Genomic DNA, 27,916 nt, shown 5'->3' on the forward strand with positions numbered 1-27,916 from the left:
TATCTATCTATCTATCTACTTGTCTGTCTGTCTGTCTGTCTGTCCGTTCTGCAAGTGTTGGTGCTGGCCGTGGTACTGTATGACTCCAGATGTGTCATGTGACCTGTCATGCTTCCTTAAAATCATTCACACTGTGAAAGGACGTAGACCCGCTTTAGTCTTCATGCAGTGACATGGGTGGTATTGTATGTACATAAATCTGGTAAATCTCTAAAATGGAGTGATGCAAATTGTATGTAACTTCATGTAGGTAGTTCCTACCACTCATAGTTCCTGTTTTCCATCTTGTGCACTAAAATTCACACATGAGGAAGTGGTTGACTACACACACTGTTTAGTCACACTGACAGACATATTCTTCTTCCTTTTATTTCGAGGGGAAAAACCGTGTATAAGATGACTTGATTCTCTGCTCTCATTGCTAGAGTGATTATTTTCCCATTGAGTGAGATTACTCCTAAAACTGAGGACAAATGTAAATGGACATTGGGAAGTAGATGTAGGCCCGACTATCAGAGCGAAGACACAGACAAGGATAAAGAAGTAAGAGATCTATCTATCTATCTATCTATCTATCTATCTATTAGGGGTGGAGCCGAACCCGAATACGGTATTCGGAAGGCACAAATAACGTGTTTTTTACGAATACTTATTTCGAACAAATACTTTAAAAAATATTTGTATTCGGGAACAAGAAAAACTTTATATCAAAAAGCTGCGTTTCCTCATGAGACCGCAGTGCAGAGTGAGTGAGTGAGTAAAAGAGGTGACTGACACCTCTCAAACCCGGTAGTTGATGCGCGTGCATGCCCGAGCCACGAAGCGCGTGCAGTTGCGTCCTCTTCATAAGCGCTGAGACATGGCGACCGGCGGTGCTGCTGATGTGGTGGCTGTAAATCCACTTGTTGATAAGAAAGGAGGAAAGAGCCACATATGGAAATATTTTGGATTAGGCTATTATCACGTTGGCATAAGGGGCCGTTCACATAGCGCGGTTTTTGCGCGTGCAGATTTCAAATGTAGGCGCGCTCGTTTTTCCAGGCGCGCCTATGGTTGCATAGCAACGACAGACGCCACGAGAGAGCGAGAGCGTTTGTGGAAAGGAGAAAGCGGTGCGAACTGCGCTCTCCATGATGACGAGGAAGTATCAGCAAAGAATGAATTGATTTCTAGCTCCGCATTAGCTTTAGATATATTTATGGAGATGAGAAATGAAATAAAAAGCCGTCATTATCAGTCCGTCAGAAAAGCAGTTCTAGGCTTATTCTTGGCTGGATAACTCTTAGCAGGTTTAAAAAGCCCTTTTAAAATTAAATATGAACGCAGTTTTGGAATAAATAAAAGTACAGTCAATTCAAATAAAACACGTTTTATCTCCTGTATAGTTTGGTAACACTACAGTAAGATACCATTCGTTAACATTACTTAATGCGTTATCTAACATCAACACATTGAGTGAACAATATATTTTTACAACATTAATTAATGTTTGTGAATGTTATTTAATACAAACACTTGATTGGTCATGTTTGTTCACTTCATTCATTGTGCATTAAATAATGTTAACAGAAATAATGTTAACTTTTGATTTTAAAAATGTATTTTTAAATTAACCCCAAGGAGAATAATTGCGACAGTAGGCCTATATAACTATTGTTTATTGTTAGGTCATTTTATCTAATGTTATCTAATAAATTGAATCTTATTGTAAAGTGTTTTTAATACTACAGTTTCCATCTTTTGTAATCTAAATTAAGCTTTGGTACCGAAATTGGTACAGAGAACCGTGGATTTTCAGTGGTTTTGGTACCGAACACTGAAATTTTGGTACCGTGACAACACTAGTAGCTCTGTTAGCTCGGTAATTTAGACAATAGGCTGTTTACAGAGTAACATTAACGTAGGTAATGGCTGTTATGTTATTTTCTTTTCAATGACGTTCCTTGTTACACGTTCATTGCTGGATTTATGGAAAAACATCAACCAATATTGCATATCCATAATTATTATAATGGATATAATTAAAGAATACTTACACTATAACGTAAATTAGAAGTGTAACGCAAAAAAAAAAAAGATTTTTACGGCTATTTTGAATTTTACTCGAATACAAATACAAATACAAATACTTTTCCCCCCTCAACAAATACAAATACAGATACAAATACCGGCTGCTTTGCACACCCCTACTATCTATCTATCTATCTATCTATCTATCTATCTATCTATCTATCTATCTATCTATCTATGACAAAGTCATTCTTATAATAAGAAACTTGTGTTAGAGCATTTTAGTATGATCTGGTGTATCCCTATGACTTATGTATGCTTGTAGCCACAAGATGTCACTTTAGTGCATAATTAATGCTGTGGTGTTAATAAATAAATATACTTGCAATGATCAGCATGTTTTGGGAATATGTGTGATTAAGCTACATGTTAAGGATGGTGTCAGTAAAAAGCGGACTGGTTTGTCCTGTTAACTGAAACAAAAACACAGATGAGTTTGTTTTGTGTCCATGGCAGATCGGTTGTAGTAGCATCTGGTAGATTTCTGGAGAAAGGAGGCTCATCAGGAGGGTATATTCCAGAAACAGGTTATGTGACATACCCGGGTAAGTTTACTCAGAGTAAGCGGATAACCTCCACTTTCAGTTCCAAAACCTGAGGTAACTTTCAGGGTATGTGCAACTTACTCTGAGTTTCATTCTCAGGGATGACTGAACTTACTCCAGATTGCGGTTTTGGAACCTGCAAAGGTTTGAGTTAGCAAAGGTCTGGGTTAAACAACCAAGAGTTCACGGTATATGTGATGGTAAGTTAAACTTGCTTTCTGGAATACCCCCAGCTGAAGAGAGAGCTTTCATTTCAATTACTTGAAACAAATTCCTTGTTGGTTCTGGCTTTTCTAAACTGAACATGTCAAATAAAATGTACTGCAATGGAGTACATAGCACATTTAGTGCTCAGTGCATTTTACAAAGCATAAACAAGTACATTTAAAGAGTCCACACTTACACATTCACTAGCTGGGGTTTTTTGTGCCGTGATGCAGTTGTTTCCAGTCCTGATCAGTCTAATCTGAGTACTAAAACCAGTTTACAGGCAACCTGCCCCTCTGCACATTAAGTCCATCATTCAGACTCAAGAGATCGATAGACGTCTAGATCACAGGAAGCTGGAAAATGTTCAGTGGCTTGTTGGAGGCTGTATATGGATTGCAGTCCATTTCACCTAAGCGTGTCTTTTGATGCTCTTAAAAACGACATGAAACCTCAATCCCCAAACCCTACACCACAAGACTCTGATTAACAGAGAACACCAGTGCTTTCCAGTTCTTAATAAAAATCTGCTTTATGTGCTGTGAGGGTGCTTGGAGTTTATGTATGATTAATCATGTTTTGTGGATTTTGTCATGTCAGCTCAGTTCTTCTCGCCCTCAGAACTATGAACATTCAGCACTACAGTGAGTAGAGAATCTAGACCAGGGATATTAACTATATATATATATATATATATATATATATATATATATATATATATATATATATATATATATATATATATATATATAAATAATAGTATCCAAATAATACTTTTAATAATAAAGGCCTTTATTATACTGATCTGAATAATTTTCGCCCAATTTCGAAATTACCATTTATATCTAAAATATTAGAGAAGGTTGTTTTACTTCAAATTACTTCAGTTTTATATGAGAATGATATCCTGGATAATTTCCCGTCAGGATTCAGAGCTGGGCACAGTACAGAGACAGCTCTGGTAAAAGTGCTGAATGACCTGTTAATAGCAACTGATTCTGGGCTGGCAGTTGTTTTAATTACATTGGATCTCTTGATCATTTGATTCTTTTAGACTGGTTGGAGTGTGAGGTTGGCATTCGTGGAAGAGCGTTAAAATGGTTTCACTCATATCTACAGGACAGAATATTCTCTGTTAATTTTGCAAATGCTTCATCCTCTGCGGCCACCTTAAAATATGGTCTCCCTCAAGGCTCTATTTTAAGTCCTACATTGTTTTCTTTGTACATGTGTCCTTTGGGTTCTATTTGTCGGTGCCCTGACATTTCTTATCATATGTGTGCAGACGACACACAGATTTATCTACCTCTCAAAGTCGGGAATGAACAGTCCCACTTTCTTCAACTTAATGCAAAAAAGTCTGAAATTATAATATTTGGTCCACCAAAATTCAAAGAGAAAACAGCCAGTACTCTTGCTCCATTAGAAATGACGGTGAAAGATAGTGTGAGAAATCTTGCTGTAATAATCGACTCATCCCTAAGCTTTGATAAACAGATAAATTATGTTGTAAAGAATAGTTTTTATCATCTTAGATTGATTTCTAAGATAAAACCCTTTCTTAGTTTTAAAGATTTGGAGGTCGTCGTCCATGCTTTTATTACGTCAAGACTGGACTACGGCAACTCTTTCTATGCAGGGATCTGTCAACGTCGACCATGCCGTCTGCAGCTGGTGCAGAATGGCTTCTGACTGGCACTAAAAAAGGGACCACATTACTCCAGTATTATCCTCTCTTCATTGGCTGCCGGTTCAGTACAGGATAGATTATAAGATTTTATCAATGTTTTTTAAAGCATTGCATAACATGTCCCCAAACTACATTGCTGACCTTTTAGGATCTTACATATCAGGTAGGGCATTAAGATCAACGGACCAATTTTTGCTGGCTGTCCCTTATTCTAAAAAGAAGTCAAAGGGTGACCGAGCTTTTTCAGTTGTGGCTCCCAAGTTGTGGAACAGTCTTCCCCTTCATATCCGGCTAGCTCAAACAATAGAAATGTTTAAGTCTCAGTTAAAAACTTATCTTTTTAACTTAGCTTTTAGTTAAGGGGTATTGTACATTGTTATAACTTATTTTTATTTAGTTTGATAAATAAAATTCATTATACAGTTGTGTGAGGGGTATGTTTAAGAGTGTGTAGTCATGCCTTCATCTGCTAGGCTTGATAAATGTTTTTATACATGTATGTTTTATTGTTTTTAGTTAACTGTGAAGCACTTTGGGCAACAACGTTGCTATTAAATGTGCTATATAAATAGATAGAAGTTGAAGTTGAAGTAATACTACACTGTTCTGGACTATTGATATTAATTAGAAATTTTGAAAATATAAAAATAGAATTTTATATTCTATGTAAAAATATATTTTAAAATAGTAAGTCTGCATATATAAAGACATTTCTTATTCTGCATATAAGATCTGACATGACATGTAAAAAAATAAAAAAACATTCCAGACATTTGTCCATGCTGAACATGTCAGAATAGAGATAGAATAGTAAGCCTTTATTGTCATTATACTCGCATACATTGAAATTAGGAAATGCTTCCCTTGGTGCCGAAGAAATTATACAACAAACACAAACAATATAACATACGACACACACACACAAAAAAAAAACATATAATACAAACTGAACAATTATGTAGTCAAATATTATAAATATTGCACTAATAAGAGAACTATTCATTGAAAACTGTTCATTGCAAAGTAAAAAAGTTAATAAAAAATAAATAAAAATAATTTTATATTTTTAAAAATAATAAAGTTTATACTGTGTCCTTTTGTTGGGCATGAACTCTGCTTTTAAAAAGACATGTTCCAGTATGGAAACGAAGGTCATGTGAGAATTACAGCCAAGCTTTATGTTTTTGTAGGGATATGTATTGTTAGTATATGTTCTACAGTCCACTCAAGTTTCCAAACTCTGCAGGAGAAATTGATAAATTATATCATCCCAAAATTATTGCTGAAACATGCTTATTGAATGAAACATGAAACATGTTATTCTGTATTGGTGATATTTGCATATGTGCACAAACAAATGCTGTTGACCTTCAGAAAGGTCAGAAGAGAGAGAACCGCATTACACTCTGAGGCTCGAACACATTGTGTGAAATGAGAGCGAGTGCAGATGGAGCCAAAATGAGATCAATATACCGATTAGAACTGTAATACGCTAATGGTTTGGTGAACGAGCGGACAGAAATAAACCCATGAGTATAATCAGTGTCATTTACCTCCTGCTCCCAAAGACTCCAACTGACACTTTATTTTCTTTTCATCTTCTCTTTATTGAAATGAGGTTTCCATGAATCCCCAACAAATATAAAGTATAATAATTTAAAATTGAACTTTAACTATTAATAATTATAATAATTGCTTTGTGAACTCAAATGTTGTTGTTTTTGAAAAGAAAAAAGGGCCTTAATAAAATAAATTCTGTATAAATTTTAACGAATTTTAATTATAGGTTCTAATTTACAAAAATAAATAAATAAACAGCTTTAATGTATGCACACTGTGATTTGAACAAACCTTTCAATTAATTAAAGGCAATGTGAAAAAAGGAGGTCCTGCCTGTACATTGTGTTTGAGGGGCGTGGCCATAAGCTCATGAATATTTAATTATGGTGTCCTGGGCAAGATGTTGACTAGTAAGAACCCTTAATTGTTGTTGCTGATCATTAATAATGCTTAGTTTACAGATCTGTTTGATGCTCTCTTTAATACAGTTGTGTTATGCTATTTTATTTTAAAGGAATAGTTCACACAAAAATTTAAATTTCCATACACAAGAACTGCTATACACAAAAAAAGATATTTTGAAGAATGTGGATAACCAAACAGTTGATGGACCCCACTGACTTCCATCTTCCAACTTTCTTCAAAATATCTTCTTTTGTGTTCAGCAGAAGAAAGAAATTCATGCAGATTTGGAACACTTTGAGTGTGAGTAAATAATGACAACATTTTCATTTTTGGGCGAACTATCCCTTTAAGGCACCATGATTGAGAGGATTTATTTATTTATTTTTTTTTCACGTAGTTTACTCGAAAAGTTTATTTAGAGCATCATATACTCATTTTGTGAAGAAAAACAATAAGATAAAAGATCTTTTTGCAAACCACCACCAGACGCATCGGAAGGATAAATCCAGTGCGGAGGCTGAGTGTGAGCTGGTGTGTGTCACAGTACAAATGTTTTAATGCTTTTTATCAGATCTGGCCACTTAAAGGCAGGAAGCGGGTCGATGGTCCACTCTGACAGAAAGGTAATACTATTAGCTCTGGCTGTGATTGGCAGATGCTCCTGGAATGAGGGATCATGGGATTGATTGACCGCCTCCGCACTACTACTAGGTTGAGATTCATAAGATCACTCATTTATTTATTAAATATTGATATTGACTGATGCCCTTTCCTGGAGATGATTGTGGTTTCATATGCCTTTATTTAAAAAGTTTTAGTAAGTGTTCCAGCTCAACATCTGGCTGTGTCATGCTGGAATCTGTCATGTTTGTTTTGGTCTAGTAACAGACAGGTTTAAGGTCTTAAGGTTTAAGGTTTCAGAGATGGACGCCACATGGATCAATTACTCCAACCAGGACAGGAGCCTCAACCGCTAATGAATACAGGCTGAGCCACGCGTTTGCATTCAGACTCGGAAGCAGGAGAAAAAACAACTGCTTTATCTGTATGTTCCAGGATATTTGTATTATTCCATTGTATAAATATATATTCCATTGATATTTGCCTTATTCGTATGTTTTCAATAAGAAAGCGAAAAAATTTAATGGAAAACAATGAATGAATCAGTATTCACAAATATGACAGAAAGTATGTTTCTTTTTTACTTCAAAACAAGAAAAGAATTAGTCTTTCTTTATTCATATATCAAAATGGTGTATTTTGAGAGAGGATTGCATTTAGGGTTGTAATGTCAATCACAATTTGTAAGCAAGAAAATGCCCTTTTTTAAACCATTAACTTTAAACAAATGGAATTTTTATGAACTTATGAAAGAACATACCATATAATGAATTATGGTGTATTTTCACTTATGGAGTTTCAGTTAAGTTAACAACAAATGCATTAATGTAAATGTGGGTAAAATCTTGGGTAAAAGGAAAAATGTCATTCATGAGTTATTACTGTAAATGAATGTATAATATATATATATAATATATCCTTTAAAGTTTAAAATAAGGTTACAATAAAAGGAGGTTTAAGTTGTCATAAATAAAAAACGTATTGGCATATAAAGAGGACAGTCATATTGGATTATGTATGTAGGGGTCAAAGGTCATCACCCATGGTGGTTAGGGTGTAAGGTCACAACTTGTATGGTTATAAATGTTTTTTAAAGATCTGGTTCAAGAGGGTCAAATAACATTGTTTATGTTCTGTATCATTTTGATTCCTTGTGATTTTGAGTACAGAATGCATTTACAATCATATTTCTTAGCATTAACTTGCAATAGAAACACAGAATAGAAGAACAATGGAAATAGATTGTCCCTCCGAGTGTTAAATGATGGATTGATCCTTCACTCAGCACCTCAGTGATTTTAATGACTGCATCCGGAGAGCTGATCGCAGCACTTTGAGCTCGTCGGCTCTATATTAACAAAGTGAAACGTCACTTGCCATGTTTCTGCAGACGCTGGCCAGAAAATGCTGACTTGGGTACAAAAACAGGCATTTAATTAAATGTGGCGGGTGGTATATCATAGCAATGGATTTTAGAGATTAATTCCAAAATATTTTTTGGAAACGTATTCATTTTGCAAAGGTTCTCATTTTACTTTTGCGCAGTGCTGGCTCAGTTTGCTGAGACAAGACAACTGGACTTGTTTCAGGACTTGTTTGTCTTTACTGCTTGTTTTCATGGTTGATGGGGCATTTTTATTCTGCTGGCTCTAAGTAGGTCATTCTCACAAAGACCAAACCGCCAGTCCTGGCACCATTTAAATACTTGGCCCAAAAGCCATTTCCCCAACCTTTTCACACAACTGCACAACATTGTTTTTATCATGATATTGTTTAAATGCATGATTTATAGATACATACATATTTAAAGCATCAAATAATACAAACTTGATGTAATTGCTTTTAAAAGTACATACACAGATGGGCTGGTTAGTTGAACTAGTTAGTCTGAAAAATCACTTTGGTTTCATTTTAGAACCATGAAAATGGAGTGAAGAATTACAATAAATGCAATATTTGTTAGACACAGTGAGCTGACAATGAACAATGCCAAATAAATATTTTTATAGATATATCATAGATGTATAAAGTGCAGTTATAGTAGATTTTTATATTTAGTGTGATGTGAAATACTGTATACCCAGCTAACAAAAATGTGTTCTGAGAACATTTTGCTAACATTCCCATTCTGAATGGTTTTAAAAACGTTTTTTTCTTTTCTTGGTTATGCGAACATTAAGGAAACATTCCATTTTATTCTGCAAACTTTATGGAAATGTTACTGAAACAAGCAATATTAGATGAACATCCAACTAAAACGTTTTAGTATAAAATAAACATTTCATGAATGATGAATTTTTGAACTACCGTTTTGAGAAAGACCAGTTAACTTTAAACAAATGTTCTATTAGCATTACTGGAAGAACATTTGGTCATAACTTTGAGAGAACATTGCCAGAACGTTAGCTTAAGTTCCGAGAACGTTCCCTGTTAGCTGGGTAAATGACTAATGATCCTGTCTAACCTTTCTAAACTTCCTCTGCATGCACACAGACATTCACGTTTTTGTGTTTGTCCCAGTAGTGACATTCTTCAGGAAAACTCGACACAGCGAAGCTCTCCTTGTGACGACTGACGGCATGAACCAGAAAGCCAGCTAACTGCTTCTCCAGAAGCTCCACGACAGCTTTAGCATCTCCCTTCCTCGCAGGACCTTCCATCATCTGTTTGATGCTCTCACTGGGCACAGGCTGAGGGGCGCTGCAGAACGAGACCACCAGGTTTATGTCATTTCCTTCAGACACTTCAAAATAACTCTGTCCGGCCACACTCTGAAAGTTCTGTCCAGCTCGAAAGTTCCTAATTTTGCCCAAGTCACTAACGCCTCTGATGGACCAGCTCACCCAGTCGTACTTCTTCACCAGGAAGTCCAGCAGTTCCTTGGCCGTTTCCTGGAGGTTCCCATCCTCTCTTTCCTTCACAAGCCTCTTGATGTCCAGTTCAGCTTGCTCTGGAAACGATTGCACACATTTCTCTATCGCTTCCTTCATTTTCATCTCAATTTCTTGGATCTTTGCGCTCCACTCTTGAATCTTCTCCTGCTCTGCTTCTTCTCCCTGAGTAAGGAAACAATATCCCAGCAGAGCGATTATTCCCAGGCAGAGCAGCTCCTTCAGCCTGACGCAGAAATCTTCCAGGACCCTTCTGTTTCTGGCCTCGTATTGTTCCACAACATCCAGGATTGGCTCCCCAAAAATGCTGTTCCCCATCACAGCATCATAAAGCATGTAGAGGTTCTTCTCTCCTCCTGTTTTGGGAAAATGCTGCAAGAACAAGCGTTTTCTGACCTCCTTATACTCAGGTTTGGCCTCCAGAATGTCAATGTATTTTCTGAACTGGTTGCATAGATTTTCCTCCACAGCGAAGAACTCAGAATCCAAGCGTCCCTTTTTAATCTCGCAGTTGATGTCTTCTATTTGAGATGAGAGGACATCCAATTTGCTTCTCACAACTAGAAACTGATCTTTGACATATGTGATCTCCTTGCTTTCCACATTGTCCAAGACCAGCCTCAAAACTGGTGCAGAAGCTTCAAACAGAGGACACATCTCTCCAACAGCGCTGGCCAGCACCTCGGCTCCTCTCTCAAACATCTCCATCACTGCTTCAATGGCCTCCTTCTTCTGGGCTACAACCCTCTCCAGTGAACTGGACATTTCTAAAAACAAACAAAAGCTTTCTTTTACTATTCAAATCTCATTTCTTTCATAGCTCAGAACACTTTTTAATTCTTATTGTTTAAGAAAAATAAAAAATAGACTTAAACAAAGTCTCTCTCATTCTTGTCTGGGAGAAGACATTGTAAATGAATATTAGAAAAGCTGTCCTACTTTTCTCAGCCAGTACAGCCAAATATGAGAGAGAGAAAAGTGCATGAAACCAGTGAAAGTGAAAACCAAGTGCATTGGTTCAGCTATGTCATAATTATGTTTTATATAATCATAGTGTCCTTGTTACACATACATGAACTTACTACAGAAATAACAGTAAATTATGCAATTACATGCAACTAACCCTAAACCAAACCTTAACCCTATTGTAAGTACATGTAATTAATATTACTTACATGTATAATCACACTGCAAGGACACGTCAAAATAAAGTGTAACCTGCTTTTGTTCTCATAAATCATCATTTTAAAATCGAAATGATTACAAGTGTTTTCCATCACTGCAAAAAGCATTAAGTATAGGCATGTAACCCTCATCACGTTACTAATTTTACAAGGATAGCCAATTGTGCCATCAGCATTTTTTTTTTTCTATTTTAAATCTGCATGCATGTTAATAAGCAAATCGTGTTAAATCAAGTCCAGGCACATTTTAAAACCTCAAAATGATCATATTCAGAGCAAAATAATACGACTTAGAATCATGTAGCAGATATGGCACCACTGAATGTGCCATCTTCTGTTCCGTAAAGGACACACCTCGAAAAAGCGTTTTAAAGCGCAGTCTGCCTCATAAGTGTCCTATACGCGCATCGCAGCATTAACACGCGCAGAAAAGATTTCAAACAGGTTTCTCACGTCTGGCAGGTTGAAGAGCTTCTGTCCGAATTACGTGTCCGAAATTCAGGTTTCCCTCAGGTATTGGCTTGAGGAGGATATTTGTGATGATCTGAGTGACTGTGAAATGAACAGAGAGACAGCGCGAGGGCGCGCGCGCGAGAGAGAGTTGCGCGCGCTGAGGATGCGTTAGGATGATTTTGGTTTGGAAAGCCCTTGGCAACAGTCGGGTAAATGTCTCTTTTTTGACGTGTTTGGCTGTACTTTGCGTTTTATTCATAGTTTGACAAAAGATAGAAGAGTTGTGTGTTGTTTCTAGAGAGAACTAGTGCGTAATGGTTGTTCATCAAGAGGAATATTGCGCGCAATGCGCAACATGGAGCAGCTACTGTGGACAACAAGAAACATGCGCAGATATTTTCCACACAAGGATGGCAGGTATTTCACACATACTAATGATATATTTGAGCTTAACTAGCTTTATATTGTATGATGTTATAGGCTATAATATAAAATTATATTATACGGGAAACTCCAGGGGAAAATCTTGATAATAAAATCCTGTGTTCTCTTCTCTGAGCGTGTGCTGATGAAGGAGGGTCCATATGCATATATTATGAATCAAACGTGGATAAAAGGAACGAAAAGACGGAAATCACATGCATCTGTATAGTCTATATATTTAGGTAAATCAAGTGCTGGATGTACATTTATTTTCAAACAATCCACTAATAAACGTTTGGAAATAAGTCAGATACGTGTGACCTTGTGTCTGAATGCGTCATACATGGATGCATGCTGAACATGATGACATATTCCCATGAGACCCAACAGAGAAGGTGTTGTGTTATGAAGGTGTTATGAATATGGTGATTCTGATTATAGAGTGTGTGACATGGGGAAGTTACTATAAGGTTTTACATCTAAAGTCTAAGCTTTTTCCCCCCTTTTCTCTCTTTTTTTCAAAGCTTTCAACGGCACCATTCACATTTATTACGACATTTTTGTGATTTGTGACAACACAATAAAACAAATCTGACACGTTTATTTGCTCTGAAAGCGTAATGTAAGACTGACATAGTTGCACGATTCATTCATTCATTGCAGTTTCCTTTTTCCCAAGTAAAATGCCAAATCATTGCTGCTTCCTTTTACATTTTTGACCGTTTTTTAATTGTTTTGTGTATCATGACTTTTCTTTCTTTCTTTCTTTCTTTCTTTCTTTCTTTCTTTCTTTCTTTCTTTCTTTCTTTCTTTCTTTCTTTCCCTTTAGAATCAAGTGTCCATATGACTGCCTGTCCGACTTGATACAAGAGTCTTTGCAAACGGTTCTGGCTGATGATGAATGAGGCGGACCAAGAGATCTGTCTTCTGTGACGTAACATGGGGTAAAGTTAATCTTATTAACGTTTAGGACTATTAAATGAAAATAAGGAGAACGCATTTATTTCCTTTATAGGGCTGTGAAACAATTAATCGCAATTAATCGCATCCTTTTTTATATAAATAACACATTTTTCTTAAATATATATATGCGCGCGCGTGTGTGTATTTAGATATACAAAGTAATTATACACAGTACACACATATATCATGTAAACACACACTTGTATTTGTTTTAATCGCTATTTATGATTAATTGCGATTAATCGTTTCACAGCCTTACTTTGTTTCATAACCATTATTGCCTGTAGCTACTAGATTAGATTAGTTTAGTCTAACATGATAGGCTACCTCCAAGATTTGACAATTTTAGTTGGCGAAGTCCAGCTGCTGCTGGTACATGTTATTATTAACTACAACATTGTGGTCAAAAAGCATTTTTTTATGATCATTACATTTTTTTATTTTCTTCTGATTAAAAAATAAATAAAATAAAAAATCCCTACAATGTAGCTAACATTTTTATTTTAGTATAGTAGATGTTTTACCAGAGCCCAAGTTTAGGAGGGTTTTTAAAAGTCTGAAATGGAAAAATATTTAATGTCTGCTGCATTTGACCTATGGATAAGAAAACGTACAGACCATTTATTTATTTATATATTTATCATTTATACACAAAATGAATGAAATACACTTGCAAAATGCAAAAAAATGCAAATCAAGCTGATTTATTTATAATAACGTAGTGATAACATGTGAGTGTTCAAACGTGCTACAATTTAAAATGTTTATAATTGCATATAGCATGCTGTTTTTATATACATTAAAAATGTGTAGATTCTAAACACAGTATGCTAGTAGGCTATTCATATTTTGAGGCCTAAAGCTCAGATTGTGCTCTTTTACTGCCATCTTGTGGCAGAAGATCATAGCATACACTTAGTGTTCAACATGGGTTCCCAACTTCCGGGAATTTTAATTGTTTATAAATTGAACTATTTCAGCATTGCTTTATAATGAAATGCAGGAAATCTAAATTAGTAGATGTAACATGTAAAAACAGTCCACTATAGAAGTCCCCTCATCTACTGTAATTTCCTTTAGTTCAATAACATAAACATTTTATGTGTATTTCTCATGGATATATCTTTAAATTAAATGTATATAGATTAACTAATTAATTCACAGGAATATACCTATTTAAAAAAGTTCATATATATATATATATATATATATATATATATACACTGTATGTAATGAATTTGAGTCAAAACTACTTGGGATATTTCCTTGTATCTTTATTGAAAAATTTAACAATATTGTACAGCGTTACAAGTGCAACAGCATTCCAAAGATTGAATTACAAGAAAATGTATTTTAATAATGATTGGGAAGGTAACGTTCCAATCCTTGAGACATTCAAAAAGAACATGAAACTGAATTATAGTGGCATTTATATGCCAGTGCTTTATGGATACATTTAAAAGATACGTGATTATAGATGAACTTCAGTCGTGTCAGACTAAACGTGCAGCACTGTACATTGGGTTGCAGTATAGCAAGCACATCAGGTGCTTTATTTATCCCAATAAAAGGGTCAAAGGAATGCAAAAAGAGATCTTCAGTTTAGATGTCACTTCTTATATTAAAATATATGCTCTGATAATCTGTTCTAATGGCACTAAAAATTACACACAATACAATTAAATGCATACTCGAATCTACTACTAAACAGATTTAAGTATGCCGAAAAATGCATAAACATGAAAATTTCACAGATAGAAATTTTGATCTGAGTATGCAGACAGAAAATTGTATACTCTTCATTTTGCAGCGTTTGTATAGATGGATAGAGAGACTGAGATATAGATAGTTTCAGACAGAAAGACAGACAGATAGACGATAGACAGACGGACAGAGAGATAGTTTCAGTGTACATACTTTATATTTATTTATATTTATGTAGTGTTGAAGCTTTTTAAAAACAATTTTCAAGGTGACACTGCTTTTGAACTTTAATCATATTTATATAAGCACAGTCAGCATTCTGTAGATTAGTGTGAATTATGTCCATCATGCAGTGTTAAACTGAGGCAAGGCGTGAAGAAATGTGATCATGTGATTAAAAAATGATAACAAGAAGCAGATTACAGGAAATGAGATGGCATCACTGTGTGACCGTCAGCATAACCTGTTCACCAGGAGGATAATGATGCATTAGATGCTGCAGGTCGATGAAGTCCATTACAGGAAAAGGCAAAGCACGAGTGCAATAAAGAGCGTTGGTTGTGCAGAAAGGCATCACGATCACTTGCATCTCCTCAGCACCTCCTGCATTTTCACCTGCACGTTCTTCATATTCTCTTCCCACTCCTCGTTCCGAGATTCCAAGTCATCCCCAATGATGCCGTAGTAGCCCATCAGAGCGATGAACCCGATGCAGAACAGGTATGCGAGTCGCGTGCAGAGGTTTTCCATGACGCGCTGGTCACCCTGCGAATGCTTCATGTACACCTCCAGAATGGGCTGGCTGAAGAGTTTGCGCTTCCCCATCACGCCTTCATAAAGCGTGTACATGTTCTGGTCATCTTTGTCGTTGACGAAGCTAGCGACGAAATCTTCCCTCTTGCGTTGCATGTTCTCCGGCTTGGCCTCCACAATCTCCATGAATTTGCGGAACTGATTGCGAATGTTTTCCTCCACCTCGTGGTACTGTTTGTCCAACGTCTCCTTCTTGATTTGCAGCAGGGCTTGACGGTTCTGCTGCGAAATTTCATCCAGGGCTCGATTCACGCTGCCGAATTCCCGTCTGAGTTTCTGAATGTCTTCATCGTCCACATGGTGCAGCACCACCCGGATGAGAGAGCCGGCCACGCCGAAGATGGGATTGACCACCGCTGCTGCTGACGAGATGGTGGCCACACATTCTAGAACCTTCACAAGGCCCCTCTTCAGCTTCTCTGGGTCATCGAAGATCTCAGCCATTGTGTCTGGAGGAAGACTGTATTAAGCTCTTATCTTAGAGTTGACCTGAAGAAGGAAACCACAATCTCAGAGTTAAACAGAAATTCTATTCAAAATACTTATCTACAAGGAATCAATGGCTCAATCAGCATTTGTAGCTTAATGTTGATTACTGCAAGAATAAGTTTGTTCCTTATTTTCTTTTAAAAAGTTAGCAAAAAAGCAGAAATGTAAAGCTTATTTTAAAAGCTCTTACATTAATTCTGTTACAGTGTGCACTTTATTTGAGCTGTAAAGCTGTTGAAATCATAATTTGTACAGTTTTTTTCAGGGGTTACACTGTCAAATTGATTAATCAAAGTGCTGTCAAATCAATTAATCGCGATTAATCGCACCAAACAAGTTCGTAAATATACATGTGTGTGAATACATATATATACACACATATATATTAGTGCTGTCAAATTGATTAATCGCAATTAATCGATTCTAACATAAAAGTTTTATATAATATATGCATGTATTATTTTATATATATATATATACACACACACACACAAATGTTTATGTTAGATAATATTTATCGATTTGACAGCACTAAACTACACAGAATAAGAGATTTTTCACACTAAATCATGTTAACATGCATACTTTTAAGTCTTGTGAGTATATTTGCAACAGTGCGTACATACATTTTTTTTTTTTAGATTAGACTCTGCAACCACAGCAATCTGTCTTTGAAACTTTAACAACTTTGCATTTAATGCAAATCAAAACAATTTCCATATTCACCTGCTTTCTGCAGTCATTGTCCTTAGTGATCACATCATGAATTGACATGGCAGAAATCACATTTGGTCATATAACATGACAAATACAAAGACTAACTGCCATATGAGAGAAAAAAAATATATCCTTTTATTGTGCAAAGAATAATCAAACATAAGCAAATAATTATATAATAATTCGTAATGTGTAACTCACATCAAAGACTCACATCATTAGAAATATATATTTTTACAATATATTCAGTCACAATAATGACCAAAACATGCTTAATATTCTTTAAAAACATTTGTAGCTGGGATATACAGTATTAAAGGGATAGTTTTTGAAAATGATCCCATAATTTACTCACCCTCAAGCCATCCTACCGTAGGTGTATATGACTTTGTTCTTTCAGCCAAACACAATCTGAGTTATATTAAAAAATATCCTGTCTTTGCTTCAGAAGGCCTTTATTAACCCCCTGGAGTGGTATGGATTACTTTTATGATGGGTGGATGCACTTTTTTTGAAGCTTCAAAAACTCAGGCTCTATTTCCTCCCATTATAAAGCTTGGAAGAGCCAGGATATTTTGTAATACAACTCTGATTGTGATTGGCTGAAAGATGAAAGTCATATACACTTAGGATGGCTTGAGGGTGAGTAGATTATGTGATCATTTTTCATTTTTGGGTGAACTATCCCTTCAAGAAGAAATTGCATCATAAAGTCCATTGGCAAGCAGAGAAAGAATGACCTATTTTACACCCCACATGATTTATTGAAACTTCCTTATTCAAGATTGCTTGTGACATTAAAACTTTAAGCATATTATGAAACGGATTTGTCTCAGCAGTTGTTCAGTGTGACTTCAGTTTTCCTCAGTGCATTGGTCCAGAACTTCTTGCATCTTGGCTTGAATCTCAATGACCCTCGGGCCCCATTTGTCTCTCACTTCATCCTCGTCATCCTCACTGACGGCATAGTAGGCCATCAGCCCCATAAGACCGATGTAAAACAGGTGGGCCAGGTGAGAGCAGCGGGCCTCCATCACCTTTTTGTTCCTTTGACAGTTCTCCAGGTACACTTGTAGGATGGGTCTCCCAAACAGAGCAGATCCCTTCACACCACGATAAAACACATCTAAGCTCATGTCGCTCCCGTCCTTCTCGTAGATCTTCACAAACTCCTGCATGTGACGATCTGAGTTCTCAGGGTCCAGTTTAACTCTTTCCAACATGGTGTTGAAAGCACCGTACTGATGCTTGATGACTTCCTCGTGTTTACCGAAATTCTCGTTGATCTCATCAATGCGGATCTGTCGGAGCACCTTCTTGTTCTTCTCTGAGATGGTTTCCAGCTTTTCGTGGATCTCCCTGAAGTCCTTGCCCATCTCATGGTCTTCCTCTTCCGTGAGGCCTTTCCTGACGACCCCGACCACTGAAGTCACAATCCCAAAGAGAGGATCTATGGAGGAGGCGAAGGAGGAGATTTTCTCCACATAGCACAGCACTTTGACCGCAGTCGCTTTGATCTCCTGTTTTTCTGCCATAGATGGGTCTGACTCTTGGACTTTGGCTCTTCTAGTATTTCAGTCTTGTCTGATTCTGAAATGAAAGGAAAACATATTCTTAATAAAAACAGAACAGACCATAATTCCATTTAATCACTTCCTGATCCTGAACATGCAACAACTGGCATGCTTCCTTGGAAATTTTTTAATTTTAAATATTTACATTTTAAATTGAGTATAAATCTATCATTTCTATCATAAATCTATCATTTCTATCATAAATATATCATCATAAAACTTTCATTTCATTCAATACTGAAAACTATCAAATAGTTCAATGCAAAATTTCAAAATGGACAATTTTACTAATTTGTGTGAGTTTTGTATTTTTACGCATATTAGAGTATCAAGCTGTTAGAATAGCAACATACTAACATTAATCTCTATTGGAATCAACTTTGAGTGGTCTCTTGTGGTTTTATTTGAGTTGCTGCCTATGTAGAGTGTCCCAAATTGATCTCTTTTAAGGTTCAATGACCATTAGATTCTACCTTAAAAGGCAGCTGTTTATGTAGGCCGTAGGTTTTGGAATAATTTTCTCTTTCTATGACCGTAAAAGGTTGCTGTCCAGTTCTGAATCTGCCGTGTCCAGAATGGTCATAATCAGTACCTGTTTCCTAATAAGTAACTAAAATTTAACTTTCACGCCAGGGACATATCTGTAGAAAATATCTAAACTTAATTTTTTTTAATTTTTTTTTTTTTTATATAAAATGAAATTTTATTTACAGGTTTTTGTGCTTTCAGAAAGGAAGTTCACATTAAGTCTTGACTCTTATTCACAAAGTAAGGGATTATTCAATATACAGTAGTAATCTAAAACCGGTTTGCACAGAAACAAACAAACAAACTAGTAATTCAAAACTAAAACAATACAGTTGATAAGCACGTTAGGTTTGACATTCCCATCAAATCACATGGCATAATGAATGATGTCATGCTTATGGCTTTACTCATGTTTTCCTTATTATAAACAAAAAGATTTTATAAATGGAGTTTTTTGTATAACAATCAGTTTATCTTTGTCAGTCACTAAAATAGGTTTCTAGACTGAATGAATGGCAGTATGGCTTGTAAACAGGCTAACGCAATTAGCTTAAGAGGGAGGTTGGATGAACAGCAAAACATATTCGATTAGATGAAGCAGCAATATTATTCCACACTCATGTCACAGGATACACGTTTAAGCAGGAGAATGTTCTAAGCTATGAATCTTACCTTTAAATGCGTCTGTAGCTGTCAGTTCCTAATGGTGCTGCTGCTGTTTTTGTACAAGCAGCCACCATTTCACTGTCCGGTCTGAGAAACAGCACCTCCCTCTTTGTCAAAAAAGGGCAGGGTGTGGGAGTGACTCATACCACAGCAATGCTGATTGGTTTAGAAGGGGGAAAAAAAAGCATGCAGCTTTTCCGCAATCCCCTTTCTGAAGAACACGCACACACCCTGCATGGAAAATGGCTGCAATGCGCTCTGCCAAGTTCAGTATTGAATCTTGTCACTTACAGACACGAATGAATAACTAGTTGGAGCAGATGAGTAAATTAGAGAACATTTAGATTGCCTATATAGAAAAAAAAGAAAAAGAGGAAATTCTGACGTTGACTAGTCTAATACTAATGCATGAGTCAAAAAGTATGTGGAAAAACAGTTTATGGGCCGTGCAGTAGATCATTAAACAATTCTTACATTTATTTAAATGCAACAATTACATAAGAATGTTTTCTTCATTCTGCTCGTGTTTCATGAATGAGGCCGTGTGTAAAAATTCAGGAAGCAGGTATGTCCTGTTGTGGCTTATCTGGTTAAGTGAGAAAGAAATCACTAAAGCATAAACAAAGGATGAATATACGCTGAAAGGAGAGGCGGTCGGGCAACTGTGCGTGTCAGCTGCCATTTGAACAGCTGTAAGAGAGTCAAGTTCATGACAGATGTGAACTGGGCTTTGTGTGGGTTCATTTTGTAAACAGAGTGCCGGCAGATTACATTGAATAGCTAAGAAAATAATATGCACTGTATGCTTGGAGGAAAAGGTCACATTTTCATTTTGTTTAACTTTGTGAATGAGTGTCACCTCTAACCAGTTAAGACAGGAAAATTAACTCTTACGTTGCAGTGAGAAAGACCGGATGTCCCAAATGGAGATCTTGTTTTTTTTCTTTCTTCCAAGTACCTGTGACAGAACAGAGAGGGGAAAAAGCATAGAACTTTTAGCAAAGTATTCATAGAGTTTCAGGTCAGTTATCTGTTGAAATTGCAATAATGACTAGTGATAATCTTGATAGCATCCGTTAGAATGTTATCAGATATTTCACACAGTATGCTATTGTTTTCCAGTAAAGGTGTGTGGCAATTAACAGCAACTGTTGCAAACTAAAAACCTGGTCTTTTTTTTGTAAATATATAATCCATTTGACACTTTTCCAGCTAACAGGAAACATTCTCAGAACTTAAGCTAACGTTCTGGCAAGTTTCACTCAGAGTTATGAATGAACGTTCTTCCAGTAACGTTAATAGAGCGTTCGTTCATCTGGTCTTTAATAATGTTAATAAATAAAATTAGCACAAAACATTATTTATACATCATTCATGGATCTTTTTTCCTGAAACATTTTAGATGGATGTTCATCCTTTTTTAAATGTTACTACTTCTGAGAACATTCAAAAGTAACATTCCAATCATGTTTGCATAATGTTAAAATGGAATGCTTCCTTAGTGTTCCTATAACTAAGAAAAACATTTGTAAAATATTCTTAGAACACATTTTTGTTAGGTTCACTACTGCTGAGCCCTGTTATTAATGCAATTAAACAGTGACACATCAACAAGCTATCAGTGTTTTTTTGATGTCAAAGTACATTATGACTCATTGAACAAAATAACTTCACATGAATATTATATGGCATAATTATATGAATGCTAAACAATATGGCCCTAAAAACATAAAAGTTAATTTTTGTTAAAACTCAAATCACTTTTAAAGGCTAACAAAGTAATATGGAAGCTCCATTTCTGTCTCTGTAATACCAAAATATCATCTTTTGTGTTCACAAACTCCAGGTTTGGAACAACTTGAGGTGAGTATTATAATGAAAATTTGGGTGAACTAAACCCTTTAAGCATTTTTACAGTGACATATCCACAATTTACTAATGTTCTTTGATGTCAAAGTAAATAATATAGCTTTTCAAAAGAATACTGTGGCATAATTGTAAAGTAGTATGGCTGTAGTATAGCGAGCTATAAAATATAAAAGTTATTTTTTGTTAAAAAGCACTTTTAGGAGGGCAACTGGCCATCACAATAAGGACACTGCATGCTGCTGTCAAATTCAAGTTAAACAACTATCCTCAAACAGGGAACTTTAACATTTACACTTGCTGGATTTAGTGTATGGGACAAAAAAATAGTAGTAGTTCAGTAGTCTATGAGAGAAGAGAGCTTATGAAACTTCACAGCAGAATTATGTGATAGTAGATGATGTGCAGCTGCCTTTAGGGGTTAAAACTCATTTAGTGTCTGATGACTGTAATGGTATTGTACTGAGAGCTTAGGGGACCTATTAAAAAAGGGGATGCATGCAACTCTAAATGAAGGCATATTTACTGTTCATATTCTCCCATTTGAGACACAGACCCTTGTTCCTGATCCATCCAGAGGGGGCAGTAATTTACATTTTGAGATTTCTGATTTAAAAAAACACCAGACAATGACAAAGTGAAATTGACTGTGATGCCCCCAGGAGGACTAAATTTTAACCCTTTAAATGCTGGATGGTTTTAGGATAAATGAATAAAGTTGCACCTACATCCTCCATCCTTTCTATTTTTTCCGTATTTAACCCTTTCGGTTCATCTTTATGCTTTATCTTGTGTAAACAAATATAATTGGGTTAATTTATATTAACTAACTCACTTATTTAAATATAACTTCCCTCCATTTCCAATAGGAAAGACACAAATTATATCAAAAGATGAATTATCATTGATTAATATGATCATCACTTTTGAGTATTTAACCCTTTCAGTTTATCTTTATGCCTTATCTTGTGTAAACAAATATGATTTGGTACATTTATATGAACTAAATAACTCACTCATTTAAATAGAACACAACTTCCCTCTATTGATTAATCATTGATTAATATGATCATCCCTTTTGCGTATTTAACCCTTTCAGTGCGTATTTAAGCCTTTCAGTGCATCTTTATGCCATATCTTGTGTAAACAAATATGATTTGGTCCATTTATATGAACTAAATAACTCACTCATTTAAATATAACACAACTTCCCTCTATTGATTAATCATTGATTAATATGATCATCCCTTTTGCGTATTTAACCCTTTCAGTGCGTATTTAAGCCTTTCAGTTCATCTTTATGCCATATCTTGTGTAAAAAAATATGACTAGGTTTATTTATATTAACTGAATAACTCACTTATTCAAATATAAAACAACTTCCCTCCATTTCCATCAGGAAAGACACAAATAAAATCAAAAGATGAATGATTATTGATTAATATGACCATCACTTTTGAATATTTAACCTTTTCAGTTCCTCTATGCCTTATTCTATGTAAACAAATATGATTCGGTTCATATATAAACGTACAACATTTTGCTTTATAATATATATAATTCACTTATTTTAATTTAACACAGCTTCCCTCTATTCCAACAGGAAAGACACTTATTATTGATTAATATGATCAACACTGAAAGGGTTAATAGGTCATTTGCACCAACACCAGCCCAATAGCAAAATGTTGTAAGTTTTATATTGATAGATAATAATAAAAAGCTGGGCTGCCTTAATTAGTCCATTACAGAACTTAGACAAGGGCCCTGATGACTCTCTGGCAAGACTAATCTGAGACTAGTCCATACTGTGTGCTTAACTATTCCCATACTCCAGGCTTAACTAGAAAAGCAGTTGATGTTAGAGTGTTTACACTCCACACTCACTTAGTTAAGACTGGAACATGATCTCCTCAAGGTTTCTTCAAGTCAGCAATACTAGTAACCATAACTCTGCTTATTACTTAATTGTAAAAAATTATTATTTTTCTTGCAGTTTAACTTGAAAACAGTTTTATATGCTTGAGCACAGAGATAAAAATTCCAGAGTGTCGAGCAAGTCAGGAAGTAAGCCGTCCCAACAGCTTTCACTACTCCAAGGAGCGGCCATCTTTAAAGCTCTCTATCAGTTCACTCAGAGAAGCTAATATGTCAAAATTACCTGGTAAAATCACATAAATACACAATAATATATATGATTTACATCCTTTTTGTACATTTAAGTATGTTTTAGTCTTCAGGGACCATCCTTAAAATGTTTCCTCTCTTGCTTTTGTACAGCATTGACTGCATGTCAAATTGGCCACTTCCCTTGGACAAGCAGCCAAGGGATCAAGACAGAACAATTGCAGACCATTTTTAGCAAGCCAAAGCACAACAAATCAACACCTTCCTGTGTTTTCCCAACCATTGTGAGTATTTGAAAAAGTCTACAGCCCATTTGGAGTAGATCACTTTCAGCCAGCTGTTGTCTGCCCTGTTATAGCTCCCCCTAGCAGCTCCCTCCATATTTCCTTGTTCATGCTAACCATGATATCTATTCTCACCCTATACAGACACCATGCAAGACTTGTAAAAATCCATATACAGGCATGCATTAGGGCCAATGTACATCCCAATGAGCCCATCCATCCATTAGTGGCCTGGGCCATTGGAGAACACAGCTCCTCTTACCTTTTCAGATTGCTTTCTTCAAAGTCCCAATCCCGACTGTACTTCTTCTTCCCAGCAAACACTGCAAAAGAGGAACTTCCATTTTAGCTCAATATGGAGGGGTGTTCAAATTGGACTATACCATTTAAACTGGTGTACAGATGGCCCTGGTGCCTCAAAAAGGGCCCTTTGGCCACCAATATTAATGCAAGTCTCCACTTGCTCCATTGCAGAGGCATATATTAACCCCAATTGACCAGCCCCCTCCTCAAGCCACAGATGACCTCCCCCAGTGACATTCAAATATTCCAGCCTTCCAACAGTCAGATAGCCTATACAGAGAACCGACTGTCACTTCTGGAGGCAGCTGAGGGCACACAGAGTCTCCAAACAGGCCAGCTGCCAAGCTCTGCCATTGGTGACACTGGGTGGAAGCTATTCATAGGGGGGCTTTTTATTAAAATTAAGCTTTAAGTAATAAATTAAGAGTTAGAATATACCAAATTTAGTTAAATAGGGTACTGAAATGTGAGCCATCTATTGCATACGCTGGCATAGAGTTAAAAAGGCACACCCTTCCAGTGGTGTCAGTGTGTCTCCAAATAGGACACCTGGTTCTAGCATTAATAAAAGAGCTTAGCAGCCTTAGCTTTGGAGTTTAAAATATATTTTTAAGGTATACCAAGCAACATGTATAAGTTCTGATTTGAGACCAACCAGTGTTGAATCACTGTTTTGTATCTATATGAAATTCCTCAATATCATCATTACACAGGCTTTATGAGGGCACACACATTTCCAAGCTGCTGTCCCTTTAAAGACAACAATCATGCTCTAAAATGTGCTCTTCAATTGTCTCGTTAATAATGCATGAATCAGCTTACAAGAACAATATTCACCCAATAAAACAAGACATGATTATAAACAACTCAATGGGGATCAGTGCATCATTCTGTGATGCTGTAAGTACTTTGCACATGTTCTGAACATACAAACAAATTGATAATTTTGTCTGCAAAATGGTGCAAACACAGGATATATGTTTAAAATGTGATCAATAGCATATTTAGATGTCTTGAAACATAATGTATGCTAAAACTAAAAATAACTCCCATGCACAGAGGTGTGAAGTCACAGGGTGAGTATGTAAGGTCACAGCTGTTAGAATCAAAGAGATATGGGTATTGAAAGGCGTACAGATCTACACAAGATTGTTTATTTATTTATTTTTGTCTACACCATGTTTTGTTCTGTGTCACAGTCTCAAACATTTATTATAACATTAGCATATGTATCAGCTACAAGTTAATGTAGTTTAGAAATCTACAATTTGAATTAACGTAAGGTACAAACTAAAGATTGGTGGGCTATAATCTAACCCAATACCTAGGTTTGTAACAAATTTGAAAACAAAAGGATTTTTTTTAAAGAATTTTGTTTATATTTATTGTGCTATTCACTCGTACTGGTTTAAAATCATTATTACTTAATCACCATTTCTTTTAAAACATTTTAGTTCAAAATGTAAAAACATTTCAGTTCAAATGCGCAAATAAAACGGCTGTGGCTATTCTGTAGTCACATTTTGTATCGTCTCATTATTTTGTGTGAATCCAAGCTACATTGGTAGCCTAAGCCTTGCAATCCTCCTAGTCCGCTCAGCCATGATATTTCTAGTGTTTTAGCATGTAAATGAAAAGATTGTGTGGCTGTCGTGAATGATGTTAAAGGCCTTTTCATATGCCATCATTATCACCTCAGAACGTTGGTGGTCCAGACTAATGATTTCATCCTGTTACTGTTTTTTTAAAACTGACGGTGTTACAACACTCATCATCGGTAGCAGTATGTACTTAAGCATGCTTAGATACAAAAACTGACTGAAATAAAATCACAAAAACGCTTACCGGGCGAAATCGTGCAAAATCTGAAGGGAGAGTGCGCCAAACCGCTGCGGTGGGATGTTTTGATGAAACAGAAATAAGTGGGGGAAAAAATTACAATGCATTAAACTACCTGAATCTTAGGGCGAACACAATCTAACATTCGAGTGCAGGATTATTTTCAGACAGGCATCCGTTAACTGCTCGACGCTGTGTGTTTTTATCACTGACAGGTGTAGGCTACGCGGCCTACGAAACAGCACGTGAAACATCGCCTGGCAAACGATTATTGATTCTGAATGACACCAGGAACTAAGACAACGTATAAGGTAGGCTACGATACTAAAAAATATATCAAACGTATGCTCACAGACAGTCTTGATGTTCATGGATTGCTTTCATAGATTTTGTTTAGGCTATGCATCGCATAAGTCAGTCATTTTGATGGATCTCAGCAGTCGTATTCTATAATATTTATAGCCTATAATGAATTGGGTGTATTTGTATACTAAATACAGACATTTGTGTACTAATGTCAGACATTAATTAATAAATATTAGACATTAAAGTCCCCCTGAGATGAAAATCAAGGTTTTAATATTGTTTATGTCTGTGGTGTTTTTAAACGCTTTAAGACAAACCATGTGTAAATTCATAAGTCAACACCATTGCTGAGTATTTTCTCCTTAAAACTGCAGTGAAAAACAGAATCTACCTTGTAACCAATAAGGTGTGATCATCTGAGTGGATCTCTGAGCTGCTGTGAGTGAGTGAGTGGAGGCGGGGCTAATAGTATACTAAATGAGGCAAGGGTGTAGACTCAAACTCAGTTCCTGGAGGGCCACAACCCTGCAGAGTTTAGCTTCAACCCTAATTAAACACACCTGATCCAGCTAATCAAGGTCTTCAGGATTACTAGAAACTTCCAGGCAGGTGTTTTTGGAGCTGGTTGGAGATAAATTCTGCAGGACAGTGGCCCTCCAGGACTGGAGTTTGACACATGTGAGAGTAAATAGTCAAATAAAGAGTAAATTCAAGCTATTTTAAAGCCTGAAGAATTTTTTTTCAAGGAAAAAAACACTTACAAATGTAATTTTGGTGATCAAATATGAGTTTTAAGGGATAAAATTATTGACTACAGCAGGGGGACTTTAATTTAATAAAACATCCGACCCCAAGTCCAGACAAGTCTGTTGATTTAAAAGAGTCTTCCATGAAAGATTATTTTACTATTTTATTATAGGTCTACATTTTAAATTGGGAGTAAATTTGTTTTTGAGTTTTTCTTTTCTGTCTTTTGTTTTGTGTTTTCATTTAATGGAACTCATGAAGTTTTCTTCAAGGTATTTTTTTTCGTAACACAGCTTCCCTTTTTTTAACAACTTCAAAACTTGCCTTTGACTCGCCTTTGTTCTGCCAGTGCCTGAGATTTAAGTTTCTTCTGTGAAGTTTAAGTCCAACAATTTTAAGGCTTTATCTTGGTTTTGAAAACATTCTAAATTCAAAGTTTTGCATTCTCTTGATTGACAAGATGATGTGGGGGGGAAATGTGTCAAATGGAACTTAAATTCAACAACATATTACTATAATAATCATAGAGATGTGTAAAATGTATTTTTTGTTTAGTATTGTCAACATAATTCTGAGTTAAAATGTATTTTTTTAATAATAAAGATTATAGAAATGACATGATGTACTGTACTGTGAAATGCCTAATAAAGTCTTGTCCACTGTATGTGCAGTTATTGTCTCAATTGCATGTGTCTAAGTTATTGTAGGTTGTGATTGCAAAATATATGTTGATAGCTGTAAATTAAATTAAATTGCCAGAGGGTTGGTTATGTAAGTAAAATACTTAGAAACTGGAGTAATAGTATGCTTTACTATATATATAAAAAAGCACATACTTCTTCATTACATGCACCAAAACTTGAATGGAAAAAGATCAAGGAAAAAGTGATTTTTCATGATATCACCCATTCAGTGTTTTGATGCTGAATGTAAAGATTATT

At 35.8% G+C, this 27,916-nt stretch overlaps 2 protein-coding genes and 1 long non-coding RNA gene across 7 annotated transcripts; 1 reads left to right on the forward strand and 2 right to left on the reverse strand.

Annotated features, from left to right (window-relative positions):
* On the forward strand, positions 1-27,639 carry LOC311067276. Of its 2 annotated transcripts, XR_014603206.1 has the most exons (6): positions 1-543; positions 2,527-2,615; positions 2,715-2,815; positions 12,879-12,993; positions 23,650-23,780; positions 26,138-27,639. It is a non-coding gene; the product is annotated as an uncharacterized lncRNA (long non-coding RNA). The 2 variants fall into 2 exon arrangements; XR_014603207.1 differs by lacking the exon at positions 23,650-23,780.
* rpz6 (rapunzel 6) lies at positions 7,576-12,037 on the reverse strand. Of its 2 annotated transcripts, none has more exons than XM_084089004.1 (2): positions 11,528-11,605; positions 7,576-10,756 (listed from the first exon to the last, which is right to left on the reverse strand). In XM_084089004.1, the coding sequence occupies exon 2, from the start codon at positions 10,752-10,754 to the stop codon at positions 9,567-9,569; it is 1,188 nt and encodes a 395-aa protein (XP_083945130.1). In that variant the 5' UTR covers positions 10,755-10,756; positions 11,528-11,605; the 3' UTR covers positions 7,576-9,566. The 2 variants fall into 2 exon arrangements, with proteins under 2 accessions (XP_083945130.1, XP_083945129.1); XM_084089003.1 differs by lacking the exon at positions 11,528-11,605 and adding an exon at positions 11,627-12,037 and having other exon boundaries at positions 7,578-10,756.
* On the reverse strand, positions 14,270-24,464 carry rpz (rapunzel). Of its 3 annotated transcripts, none has more exons than XM_084089012.1 (3): positions 24,043-24,464; positions 20,398-20,461; positions 14,270-16,018 (listed from the first exon to the last, which is right to left on the reverse strand). In XM_084089012.1, the coding sequence occupies exon 3, from the start codon at positions 15,971-15,973 to the stop codon at positions 15,296-15,298; it is 678 nt and encodes a 225-aa protein (XP_083945138.1). In that variant the 5' UTR covers positions 15,974-16,018; positions 20,398-20,461; positions 24,043-24,464; the 3' UTR covers positions 14,270-15,295. The 3 variants fall into 3 exon arrangements, with proteins under 3 accessions (XP_083945138.1, XP_083945137.1, XP_083945136.1); XM_084089011.1 differs by lacking the exon at positions 14,270-16,018 and adding an exon at positions 16,848-18,325 and having other exon boundaries at positions 24,043-24,112; XM_084089010.1 differs by lacking the exon at positions 14,270-16,018 and adding an exon at positions 16,848-18,325 and having other exon boundaries at positions 19,510-20,461; positions 24,043-24,077.
* Positions 27,640-27,916: the final 277 nt, after the last annotated feature.

This window comes from Abramis brama (assembly GCF_963993115.1).
Source record: "Abramis brama genome assembly, chromosome: 17".
Taxonomy (NCBI): Eukaryota; Metazoa; Chordata; class Actinopteri; order Cypriniformes; family Leuciscidae; genus Abramis; species Abramis brama.